Source organism: Kogia breviceps, chromosome 1 (assembly GCF_026419965.1).
Source record: "Kogia breviceps isolate mKogBre1 chromosome 1, mKogBre1 haplotype 1, whole genome shotgun sequence".
In the NCBI taxonomy this organism is placed as follows: Eukaryota; Metazoa; Chordata; class Mammalia; order Artiodactyla; family Physeteridae; genus Kogia; species Kogia breviceps.
This window is the reverse complement of record NC_081310.1, coordinates 79,816,161-79,829,685: the sequence shown is the minus strand read 5'-3', so window position 1 is coordinate 79,829,685 and position 13,525 is coordinate 79,816,161. Positions and strand designations below refer to the sequence as shown.

The 13,525-nt window shown below is 44.2% G+C and overlaps 1 protein-coding gene across 1 annotated transcript; it reads left to right on the top strand.

The window, feature by feature from the left end:
• The first annotated feature begins 344 nt into the window (after window positions 1–344).
• REG4 (regenerating family member 4) lies at window positions 345–10,038 on the top strand. Its single transcript, XM_059064302.1, has 5 exons — window positions 345–360; window positions 559–656; window positions 4,244–4,381; window positions 6,092–6,197; window positions 9,971–10,038. The coding sequence occupies exons 1-5, from the start codon at window positions 345–347 to the stop codon at window positions 10,036–10,038; spliced, it is 426 nt and encodes a 141-aa protein (XP_058920285.1).
• Window positions 10,039–13,525: the final 3,487 nt, after the last annotated feature.

Genomic DNA, 13,525 nt, shown 5'->3' with positions numbered 1-13,525 from the left:
TTGTAATACCTAAAACTACCAATTTATGCCCCTCACCCACTCTTGTGAGGTCTTGAATTATAGCTGTTTGATCTTGCTACCAGTGTGGGAGCTCTGCTAGTTGCTGAGGATGTCTGTTCCAATTATGTATTCCATAACCTTGGAGATTACCCCAGGATGGGCTTGGGGACCCACTGGGTCCACTCTGAAGTAGTCCTGAGCTAAAACACCATTGATCACCCGACCTCCATAAACCCTTACTCTGACTGGCAGACCACAGTGATGTTTGGGGTCTCCTGGAATTAGTGTCAGTTCAGAGCCAGTGTCCGGTAATCCTCAAAGAGCTGATTACCTCCTTTCCCCCAATGCACAGTTACTCTGGTAAAAGCCCACGGTCCCTTTTGGAGAAGGCTATGAGAAAGATTAGCAGTATGAAGATTCGGCAGCAGGGAGGGATCCTTCCTCCAGGACACTTAGCCTTCCCTCCGTTCAAGGGGAGCCAGGTCTTAAACTGGCTCAGGTGTGGGAATTGCTTCTTTTTGCCATCATAACTTGTAATTGCCTTTTGTTTGTGTGCAGCCATCATCCTGAGACCTAGCTGTGCTACTGGATGGTTTTACTACAAGTCCTGGTGCTGGGGATACTTCCAGAAGCTGAGGAACTGGTCTGATGCTGAGGTAAGAAATCTGGCCCATGCTTGGAGAAGCTTCTCTAGAGCAAGGGGCTACCCAAAGCTCCAGGTTATCATTCAACTCAGAGCCAAGGGTCCTTCCTTGGCATCCTGAGAAGTAACCTGGCTGGTGAAATGGAGAGTAGAGGGTTATGTGCTCAACTCCTTTAACTGTGTAAGCATTGATGGAGCATATGTGTTATAGGCCCAGACCCTGGATGGGCTGCAAAGACATGAGGATGAGCAAGAAACAGCCTGCCCTCAAGGAGTTCACTGTCTGGGAGAAAGACAGAAATACATAAATCCAAAGACGATGAGATGAGGAACTTACAGAAGGAACAACTGAATTGCGATACAAGATTTACCAGCAAGAGAGCCATGTGTAGGGCTTCTCTGGTGGCGCAGTGCTTGAGAGTCCACCTGCCGATGCAGGGGACACGGGTTCGTGCCCCGGTCCGGGAAGATCCCACATGCCGCGGAGCGGCTGGGCCCGTGAGCCATGGCCGCTGAGCCTGTGCGTCCGGAGCCTGTGGTCCACAACGGGAGAGGCCACAACAGTGAGAGGACTGCGTACCACAAAAAAAAAAAAAAAAAAGAGAGCCGTGTGTAGACAGCCTCAGAGCCACCTGATGGAGAGTGAAGCATTCCAGACAAATGCAAGGCCTCACTGTCTCCATAACCCAACAAATGTATTGGTTTTATTTCACTGACGCTTTTCTAAGAGATACCCACATAGCCAGTCAGAATAAGTTACTTCAGAGTGTTGGGAGTCTGCTGTGTCTCTGAATTGTGGTTAAACTGAAGTGACTGACCAGGGAGCTACGTGGGGAAATGCGATGTGATCTGGGCCCAGAATGGCCTCAGAATCCCTGTAAATCAATAACTCAGAATGCGGAAGCACCTATCACATGATAGCTACTGAGGATGAAAAGATCTTTTCTGGCCTTAAAAAGTGCAGAACTGATGCAAGATTGTGACATTTAAACAAAAAATTGCAATGCAGTATGAGCATAAGCGACTTTCCCAAGATTACACGGAGAATAACCAGCAGAGCAAACCCAGGGAAGTTGGCCCCAATGCAATGCTTTCCTAAGCAGATGTGAATGATAGCAAAAAAGAAAAAAAGAGCCAAACACAGAAAGGGCCTCCCAGATTCTGTCCACTGAAAGAAGAAAAAGCTCATAGACAGCAGTGGACTTCTCCTCAGTTCTTGGGAAGCAACTTGGAAAAATCCTGGACAGATGTTTGTACTGCCTGTCCCTGGAGAGTCCAACACTGATTCTACCAAAACGAAGAGGAAGATATCTGGGGGACTTTGAAATAATATAGACCCGAGTTTAAATCACGCTCTGCCATGCATTAGTTGCTGCTATACCTCACTTTACCAGTTTTCTTCTGTAAAATGGGGATAACACTTTTATCCCATGGGGTTCTTGGGAGGATTCCTGAAAAGAACTTGCAAAAAGCCTGTGGCACACGGTGGATGCTCAATTCAGGTTTTCAAGGCACAAACGATCCACATGATGGATACCAAGCCTTAGCAGAGTTAACCACTCCTGAACCAGATTGCAGAGAAGGTGCCAGGAAGGACCAGAGAAATTGACACCATGGCTGCTGTGCTCCTTGGTTCCTAGCTGGCATCTTAGTTCACAAGACTTCTGGAGGTGGCAATTAAAATGACAGGAAGACCCGATCTTGGACCAAAGATGCAGCCTTCTGAGTTCTAGCTGTGTGAACTGAAAGGAAAGGGAAACATCATTTAAACAGATGGAGCCTGTTGCCTCTTCTGTCCCAGGAATCTTTTGTAACTGGTATACTCACTACACGTTGACTGGTAATCCAGCTTCTCTGTGCATCACAAATTTAAAAGTCAAATGAAATTACGGGTATATGGATGGACCTAGAGTCTGTCATACCGAGTGAAGTAAGTCAGAAGGAGAGAAACAAATACCGTATGCTAACACATATACGTGGAATCTTAAAAAAAAAAAAGAAACATTCTGAAGAACCTAGGGGCAGGACAGGAAGAAAGACACAGACGTAGAGAGTGGACTTGAGGACATGGGGAGGGGGAAGGTAAGCTGGGACGAAGTGAGAGAGTGGCATGAACATATATACACTGCCAAATGTAAAACAGACAGCTAGTGGGAAGCAGCCGCATAGCACAGGGAGATCATCTCAGTGCTTTGTGACCACCTAGAGGGGTGGGATAGGGAGGGTGGGAGGGAGATGCAAGAGGGAGGAGATATGGTGATATATGCATATGTATAGCTGATTCACTTTGTTATACAGCAGAAACTAATACAACACTGTAAAGTAATTATACTCCAATAAAGATGTTAAAAAATAAAATTAAAATAAAAAAAGAAATTATGGGTATAAAAACATTCTGGTATTATCAAGTGGTTGGTAAATTATCATTAAGCAGTCACCATATCTAATCCTGAGCAAGTTCAAAGGCAAACATGAGAGTAGCAACCACAGCCAAAACCATGTTTTTATTAAATTAATTTGTTTTATTATGTAGGCAGATCCTGTAACACAACCCCCAAAGAGCATAAAGTATATATCTCTGTCTAGCTATAAAATGTGTGTATTTAAAATGATTTCTTTATTTGGGCAGTAAGTGTCTTGTTAGAGAACAGCACATTTTACAATCAGTGGTTTCTTAGGTTTGTTGAAGTGAAGTATTATAATACATAATTTTAACAATTCTATCCTCCTAACAACTCCCTTGTGTAGCCCTAATTATTTCCTCCATGTACAGATAAGGAAGAGAGGTGAAGTGACTTGTCAAGGTCACATACAGTAAAGACAGGCAAGACCAGGACCCCAGGCACTTCCACTGACCCTAAAGCTTGTGTCCTTGCCTCGAGCTGCCTCCCCCTCTGAGGCCTGACACCTGTGACAGTTGTGTTTTCTCCCAAGGTGACAGGAAGTCTTCTGTGGGACTTAGATCCCAAGGGGAGGCAGGGGCTGTGTGTGCCCATGCTGCCTGGTGCTCTAGGGTTCTGAGGTGAGGGCTGAGCTTTTCTTTTTTCTCTAATTTTTATTGAAATATAGTTGATTTACAATGTTGTGTTAGTTTCAGGTGTACAGCAAAGTGATTCAGTTATACATATATATACATATATATATATTCTTTTTTCTCATAAGTTATTACAAGATATTGAGCTCCCTGTGCTATACAGTAGGTCCTTGTTGGTTATCTATTTTACATATAGTAGTGTTTACATATTAATCCCAAGCTCCTAATTTATCCCTCCCCCCACCTCCCCTTTGGTAACCATAAGTTTATTTTCTAACTCTGCGAGTCTATCTCTGTTTTGTAAATAAGTTCATTTGTATCATTTTTTTAGATTCCACATACAAGTGATATCATATGATATTTGTCCTTGTCTGACTTACTTTGGTTAGTATGATAATCTCTAGGTCCACCCATGTTGCTGCAAATGGCACTATTTCATTCTTTTTTATGGCTGAGTAATATTCTATTGTGTATACATACCTCATCTTCTTTATCCATTCCTCTGTCAATGGATATTTAGGTTGTGGGCTGTGCTTTTAAACCTCACATCTCCTCCTTGCCCTCAGCTTGAGTGTCAGTTGTATGGAAATGGAGCCCACCTGGCATCTATCCTGAATTTAAAGGAAGCCAACACCATAGCAATGTACATAGGTGGCTATCGAAGAAACAAGCCCGTATGGATCTGCCTGCATGACCTGCAGAAGGTAACCTCAGACTTGGCCCACAAATGGCCCCTTGGGAAAGCCAGATAGATAGCCCCTCTCTGGGAAACAGCCCCAGGCTTACTGACAAGGGAACACACAACAGATTTTCTTCAGTCACCTGCCTCCGATTGATAGAGGCCAAGGCTTCAAGGTTAGGGAGGAAACAATTTCCTCCACTTACAGACCTATCTAATTAAAGTTCTCCTACATCTTTGAACACAAAATTACCAGCTCTTCAGAGCCTTTCAAAGGAAGTTTGTGTAAGTATATATGGGTATATACAAATAAACAGATACACACACAGACCCGTTATGAGACCAAGCTTAGTTAAACTCCCATTAGATCTTGAGTTAAAGTTGGAAACTTTCAGCTAAGCTTTTTGCTAGATGCTATCATGTTTTTTATGTTATCCTAAACTTTCTTCACTGGTCCCTCATTTTACCCACTTCTATACCTCATAGTAAGAAATAACATGTGAGGTTGCTGAGGTCTCTATGTGGGATCTACAGTTTACAGATTCTTAGTGGGGCTTCTATGTTAACCCCCCAAGATGCAAAGAATACAAGGAGAAAAACCCCAGACTTTCTGTTTCTTGATAAACTTTGCCTTAGATGTTACATATATTTTATACAATGAATTTTACATTTTTATATATTCACATTGCTATCAATCAGAGCTCTCTCATTCAGAGATAGGATAAATACTTACATCAATTTCTACCAGATTTTTTTTGTAATTTAATTTTTTTACCTTCATGACTGAGGCTAATAAACAGTCTAACAAATTGTGCAATGTCTCTAGTTATCAAAGAAATGTAAATTAGAATAACAATATAATTTGCTTATCAGATTATTAGACTTTTGCTTTGTCTTAATGAATAATATTTTTAAGGATAAGCAGAAATTTCCCAGTAAATGAGGATGTAAATTCCTACAACTGAACTGTTTTTGGAAAGCAGTTTGGCAATAAATATCAATATCCTCAAAATATTCATGCCTTTGGCCATTAATTCTACTTCTGTGATTCTAGCTTTAAAGAATAATTTTAAGGTCTTCCCTGGTGGCGCAATGGTTGGGAGTCCGCCTGCCGATGCAGGGGACGCGGGTTCGTGCCCCAGTCCAGGAGGGTCCCACGTGCCGCGGAGCGGCTGGGCCCGTGAGCTATGGCCGCCGCTGGGCCTGCGAGTCCGGAGCCTGTGCTCCGCGACGGGAGAGGCCACGGTGGTGAGAGGCCCGCGTAACGCAAAAAAAAAAAAAAAAAAAAAAAAAGAAGAATTTTAAGTACAGAAACAGCTTTGTAAATAAAGTGGTTCATAGCAGTATTCTTTGCAATAATTGTAAATTGGAAACAACGTAAACATCAATCAATAGGAGAATTAGTACGGTAAATTATGGTGCATTCTTACCATTAAAAAATGTTTGGAATGCAAGATGCTACAAAATTGAATATATATTTTAAAGGCCACCACATTTTTCAATATATAAAAATATTGTGATAGACAAAAATGGTTTCACCAAAAGTAAATATAGTAAAATATTAGTAATGTTTTCCTCCTAGAGATTAAATGGAGTGACTTTCTTCTTTTCCCATCTTTACACATTTCTGTGCTTTCCCAGTTTTTACAATGAGAACCATGTTTTACATGGGTCTGGGCTGTGAGCAGGTGGGCAGGCTGACGTGTACATGTCTCCTGTCTCCTGTTATTTGCAGAGGCAACAGTGGAAGTGGCTGGATGGTGCCACGTATATTTACAGAACTATGTTTGGCAAGTCCGTGGGTGGCAACAAGTACTATGCTGAGATGAACGCCAAGAACAGTAAGTTCTATTGCATCCCTTGCCAAATCGCAACTCCTTCCCTTTCCCATTAAGAGCAAAGATGCACATTGACTCCTCTTTGCTCCATTTCACACCAGCAACTCTTTTTTTTCTACAAGGCAATGGCCTTGTCGCAGACATTATTTACCGACCATTTTACAATCTTTGCCATATCACTGTACCAGCGGTTCAGTTATCAATATATTCTTTAAATCCACTCACTTTTTTCTTTCTTTTTTTTGATTTTTTAATAACTCATTTTTAAATTGAAGTATAGTTGATTTACAATGCTGTGTTAATTACTCCTATGCAGCAAAGTAATTACATTCACTTTTTTTCTTAAATATGTTTATCTTAAAATTCTGTTACATACCATGAGGGGGAAATATGTCACATTTGGGGAAAACCAGGCTACAGGGAGCAAATATATGTGACTCCTTTCTGGCTTCTTTATAGTTAGGGTTCCCCATGAGCCCTGGAAACCTCGCCTTTGCCTGGGTTATTTCCTCATTTGTTTCTCTGAGGATGCAGTGCCCAGAACCTCAGCTGCAGGCTGCACACAATCACTGCAGCCTCCTCGTTTCTCTTGCCTGCCTTCATTTCTTTGCTTTTTTAAAAAAAAAAAATTTAAGTCTTTGCTTTTTTAATGCTAATAAGCTAAGATTTTCAGCCTTGGTACAAATGACATTTGGGGGTGAGTAATGCTTTGTCTTGGGGCCTGTCCTCTGCATTGTAGGTTGAGCATACCCTAGTCACTAACCAGCAGATGTCAGTAGCATCCACACAGACACAGGTTGTTACAACAAAAAGTGTCTTCAGACTTTGCTAAATGTCCCCTAGGGAGACAAAATCACTCCTATTTGAGAACCACAGCTAATAAGTGATATGAAAAGAAAACAGAATGTCAAAGATAAAAAGCACACTTGATATTAAAGAGAACATCCCAGTGGGTTTAAAAAGCCATCATAGTGTCACTAAGACTCCCCCACTAGCCAGGAGGTGGGTCAGGGACACAGCCCAGACTGAGGACCCAGGTACTGGGGCTCAGGTGGAAAGGGATGTGGAACAGGGTTTACTGTTGTCTGAGGAATAAAGCTTATATGCACAAAAGAGTGAGAAAACTTTCTGACAGCAAAGGATGAATGATGGCCATGTGGAGACAAACTCTGAAGCAAGCTCTAGGTAAACTCTCAGAGGTAAGTGGGTCATATCACAGACCAAGAAAGGACTTTCCACAGTCTTTCAGAGACTACAGCTGCTGCTATTAAAGGAATAATTCATCTCAGGTGGAAGGAACACACCAAGACCAATAGGTAGAACCTACCAAAATGTGGATTTCTATCCAAACTAAGGAAAAATATACTGAACAATCAGCACTGTCTCAAAACATAATGGGCTACCCCAGGAAGTAGTGAGAAACCCATCACTAGAGTTAACCAAGCAAAAGTGGACATTGTAGTTGTTGTTGTAGTTGCAGCGTTAAAAGTGTTAAAAGAGGCTCACAGCACATGATAGTCAACTGAGGAACATTTTAAAAATATGAACTCCAGGGATTGCCTCAGACCAACGACATGAGAATCTCTAGGGCTGGATGCCGGACCAAGCTTCAGGGAAGCAATGGCCCAGATGCCTCCCCAAGTCCCTCCCATGATCCTAAGATTTCACTTGGACAAAGTTCTCAAACAGAAATCTTTCCCCTGTCAGTCCGTGTTTACATCAGCAAATTTCCCAACGACGAAGTTTCCTGTGGGGGGGCTCAGAAGCCAGACGTCCACCTGAGAATGCCAGGCCATTGGACGCTACCCTTCCCGTTCACTCAGCACAGCTCTCCACTCTCAGAATACAGGCTCTTAAGGCAGAAAAGTACAAGCAATGAAGCAAGGATTAGAAACTGGTGAAGGTAGAACGTAAAAGGACATTCCCTCAGCCTCATCAATGTCACTTTATAATTGGATAACAGATTTAGCCTCACCAACTCAGTGGCTAAATTGTTTTTTTAAGAGTCACAAGGTTTTCTTAGGCCTCACACTCACATCCTATGTGTGTGCCTGTCTGTGTGACTGGCCTTGTTCCTTTTTTCTATCTATTTAGAAAGACTCTGACCCGCTGGAAAATTGTATTTCATGGTGCCTCCTGACTTATCTGCTGGTCCACCTTGAGATATTGAATAACAATAACTAGGGTTCTGTACCTGAAAAATAAATTTCATATTCAATATAGTTTAGGTCAAAACCCTGGGCTCTGCATTCTGAATGCCTGGGGTTAGGAGTCCAGCCCCTGCACTCAGCTCTGTGACCTTGACCAGATTTTTTTACTTCTCTGTGCCTCAGATGCCACTCTGTAAAGGAGAGAAAATACTGCTACTAATCATCGTAATATATGTCAAGTGCTTATCACGGTGCAGTCTTGGCTCGTGGCTCTCGTGGCCTGGAGGGGAGACTGCATCCCTGCACTTGCCCCTCTGGTGTTGAGGAATGGAGGAAGAGAGTGAAAAGAGACACCTCCCTAAATTAGTGCCCACGGGGAAGCCTGCTAATCCTTGGTTGTTTGATGCCTTGTGCCACGTTCTCTTTGCCCCACACCATAACAGTGCCCAGAATGCTTGTATCTCCATCTCATTTACACTCTGTGTCCCCGCTGTGGGGCCCGTGGCGGCAGGAGCGAGCAGGACCTATCCTCTATACCTCCTGAGAACTAGGCATGAGGTGAGGCATGAGGGGGCACGCCTCACCCTGCCTTGTCTGGCTGTGCCTACATGCCCTCTCTCTCAGGGCTCTCATCCCATCGACTTAACACACGCTGGTACTGGTGTCGGGGCCAGATCTGCAAGTCAGAGCCAGGCAGACATCCAGCTGGGGAACAACTCATCACTCTCTGGCAGATGCCCCAGAATGACAAGTGATTCTGTGGAGCTTGGTTTCTGGAAGGGAAATAATTGGACCTCTCTTCAAAAATACTTCAGTCCTTCAAAAGTCCTTCCTCTCAGTCCTTCTTTATACATGAGTGGCCAGATGGGACATGGCTGGCTTCAGCAGCTTCCAATTCTTTGAACTTCAGATGGGGTCTTTGTAGCTCCCCAGCTGTGGACGTCAGGAAAGATCACCGCCTGTTCGTTACAGCATCCTGTTTCAAACATGAAAGAGCCTCTCGTTTTCAGTTGCTTTACGTCAAGCCCTGCCTTCCCTCAAAAGCAGTGCTGGTGTGGAGTGTCGGCAATTGTGTGTGACATTTAAATTATTTTTCTTTCCATTAGCAAAGTTGGTACCTCTTTGAGTCAGGATTCTCCAGAGAAATGGAAGAAATAGAAGGGAGAGAGAGAGAGAGAGATTGATCTATCTTAAGGAATTGGTTCATGCGATTGTGGGGCTGGCAAGTCTGAGGTGCACAGAGCAGGTCAGCAGGCTGGACGTTCCTGTGAGTTAATGCTGCAGTCTTGAGGCTGAGGGTAGTCTGAAGGCAGAATTCCTCCCTCTTCCGTGGACCTCAGTCTTTTCTCTTAAGGCCTTCACTGATTGGATGATTACTACATAATGGAGGGTAATCCGCTTTACACAAAGTCTGCTGATTTAAATGCTCCTCACATCTAAAAAGAAAAATACCTTCACGGCAAAACGTAGACTGGTGTTTGACCAAACAACTGGGCACCACATCCTAGCCAAGCTGACCAGTAAAATTATGTACCTTATCCATGGGTCCAAGCAAAACACCCCGAGGACACTGATAAGCTCAATACACAATCAGACAGATTCAAAGGTCTGTTTATTTTCTTATAGATTTTTTGACTTGGAACAGCAAAGCATGCAGCAAGCTCCAACACTTCCTATGGAAGTACCGACCATAGAGCAAAAAGAATCAAGATCCTGCCAACCCTTGCTCAAGCCCCTTTCCTCTTCCTTCTCTGCCATGCTGGCGATCTGATCATTGGCTCGGAGAGTATACATAGCCGCTAAGACTGATGAGGCCCTCACTGCACTGACATTTTTAAGCTCAGGGACAGGGACATCAACATTGGTATGACAGTGTCTTCTAGCTCTAAATGTTCACCCCATAACCCCTTTCCATGGTACTCTCCTCCTCCCCCCCTCTAGCTGCCCTCAGCAGACGAGGGGTACGCATCTGCCACCGGTGAAAGAGCCAGGTCTTTGGCCATCGGGGATAAAGATTTGATGACAGGAGAAAGAAGCTCAGGAAAGAGCCTCTAGCCCCCTTCTGCTCCTTTATCTCCCTGCCCTCTCTCTATTGCCCTCATCCTCCTCAGCCACCTGCTTACTGTTCCATTTGCCATGGGAAACATTTACCAGCAGAGTCTCTACTAGGGTGATGTGGACCATAAATTCCAGGTCCACCTTTTAACAGATGGTTGTGTGCAGAGAAGCCTGCTCTGTTCCACTTCAGTAGTGATGAGAGTGAGGAGGTGAAATACGACTCAGAAAACACGCCCAAGTGTCTCTCCATTTCCTTCCTTCCAGTCTCTGCCTCCCAGCCCCCCTTAGAAGAGCTCCTCCCCAGCTGCAGCCCTGGTGTGACAAAGGAGAGACGGAGGTGACACGCCTGGCCAACCTCTAAGCAGGCTTGAGTGGGGGGCAGTTTATTCCACTGTAAGCTCTGCAGCTCATGAGGGGAGGTGACAGGCACAGCAGGTGCAGTGGAGCCGACCTGGCCTTGGGTGCTCTTCTCTCGCCTGCTACTGACAACTCACGTGGTCTTGCTCAAGTCTCTTTGCCTTCTGAGGTTTGTGATTCCTCTTTTTTTTTTTTTTTTTTGTGCTAGGCGGGCTTCTCACTGTTGTGGCCTCTCCCGTTGCGGAGCACAGGCTCCGGACGCGCAAGCTCAGCGGCCATGGCTCACGGGCCCAGCCGCTCCGCGGCATGTGGGATCCTCCCGGACCGGGGCACGAACCCGTGTCCTCTGCATCGGCAGGCAGACTCTCAACCACTGCACCACCAGGGAAGCCCTGTGATTCTTTATGAGGTGGTGGCTCCAATACCGAGGAGGTAATTTTTTTCCTCCCTAGGTCAGGAATCTACTTGGCAATGTAAGACAAAACAATATGGACCTGACAATTACAGAAAACATGGCTTTGGTGTGATCCCGTGCCCGTTACTTAGCAGGAAATATCGCCAGAGGGGAGAGGACCCATGGCTTGGCCATGCAGTCCAGGCTATGCAGATGGCCACTCACTTCACCCACATGGCACTGCTGACTAGTAAACACAAAATCTTATGCCCCAACCTGAAGATGATCCCCTATCACCTAAGCAGCCTAAGACTAGCTACCTAGCGCCGGCTGAAAGAAGAGAGGGGAAATGAAACAGAGCATTGGCCCTACCCACCTCCCCCTTCTTCTGTCCTTCCTTTCTTCTTCCTTCCTCACATCACAACCTTGTCACCATTTTGGTTGTCAAAGAAAAACATCAGAAATAATGTATTGCTCCCCCGAAGTGTTAAATAGCTTGTTAACCCAAAGGATAAATCTCTTAACGATGAGAGTTCAGATAAGCCAACAGGTAGATGGAAAAGGGTCATTCTTACGAAGCATACAGTTAGCTTCGCAAAAAGCAACCACCAACTCCCAGGAGGGCTCTGGGGCAAATCACTGGTGGAGAATCAAACGAAAATATCAGATTCCATGATGGAGATGGTAAATAAATGGGGATTACCAGACTGACAGGAGCCATGTAAACCTTGTTAGATTAAGTTCCAGATTCTGTGGTATTACCTGTAAGAAGTGAAAGGATGTAAATGAAATGTGGATGACAAACCCCCCAAAAGGTAGAGGTTCTCAGTTTTTTTTCTATCGCACATATGAGAGATAAAAGATGGCTCACCTATCTCCCCTAATTCAGTTACACTTTCCAAAGGAAAAATAATACATCATGATAGTAAAGAAGTAGAGGTGAACAAAATAAAACTCCAAAAAGTAAAAAACAGCAGATACACCAACACAAAACAAAAAGTAAAACCTAACAGTCATTCTATAAATATATTAAAAGTATTTTAGTTTTTTTTTTTTGTGGTACGCGGGCCTCTCACTGTTGTGGCCTCTCCCGTTGCGGAGCACAGGCTCCGGATGCACAGGCTCAGCGGCCATGGCTAACGGGCCCAGCCGCTCCGCGGCATGTGGGATCCTCCCGGACCGGGGCACGAACCCGTGTCCCCTGCATCAGCAGGCGGATTCTCAACCACTGCGCCACCAGGGAAGCCCAAAAGTATTTTAAATGTACTTAGAAAGAGTTCCAATTGAAAAGCCTCACCAACTGAAAACAATCTTGGTGATGTAACAATAACTAAGCCTCCTCCCTGCAATTGCTGAAATGCCAACAAACTGCATGTACACGTGCACAGTGCAAGCTTTATTACCTTCCCATTGTCTTATTAGAAGGCTGGGATGGTCCTTGGTCAACTCTAGAACTGTGCTTATTTTCATTTATGCATCTGGAATTTTAGTAATCCTTAATAATTCACTGAGTAGGTGTGTATCATTCAACAAAATGTTATTGAAGGCATGCTATGTGCTAAGAACTCATTTCAGGAACTGGGGATCCATCAGTGAACAAAGAAGATAAAATTCCTTGCCATTTAGAGCATACACTTCAGCGGGGGTGAGGAGTGGATGTAGGAAAACAATTAACTAAATACGTAAATAAAGTACTATGAGAAAGCGACAGATGCTATGATGAAAATATAAAGCCAGGACGTGGTATAGGGAGCAGGCATGTGTGCGGGTGTGTATGGAATAGTTAGTGTGCTTTTGGTCACAACTGACAGCCAGACTGTCTCAAGCAAAACAGAGAATTTATTGGTTTATGTTATTCCACAGTCCATAAGTAAGTAGATTTGGGCTTCAGGCGTAACTTGACCAAAGGTTCAACAATGTCACCAGGATAAGGTTTTCTCTCGATATTTTTTGACTTTTTCTGGGAATTAACTCCATTATCAAGCCCCACCTAGTTGCAAGATGGCTGCAGCAGCTCCAGTCCTCACCTTATCAGGCAACAACCACAGCCCTCAAACAAAAGCCTCCAAATCAAGCCTCACTGGCCAAGAGTCTCCTGCATGAGTTATGTGCTCATTCCTCAACCAATCACTATGGCCAGGAGGATAGAATGTGATGATTAACTTAGCTAAGTTATCTTATGTGTAACTTCTCTAGAGCCCAGGGGTTTAGTCAGCTTCACCTAAAGGACAGGGCCACTGCTAGCAGATATGGTGCCTTTGTAGGGATTATAAAAGAATGATGCCCCTCTGGGATGACACTGCCCCATGGACCCACAGGACCAAAGCAGGCCATATTCTAACCCTCACTTGCCCCCTTAGCCATATACCTTT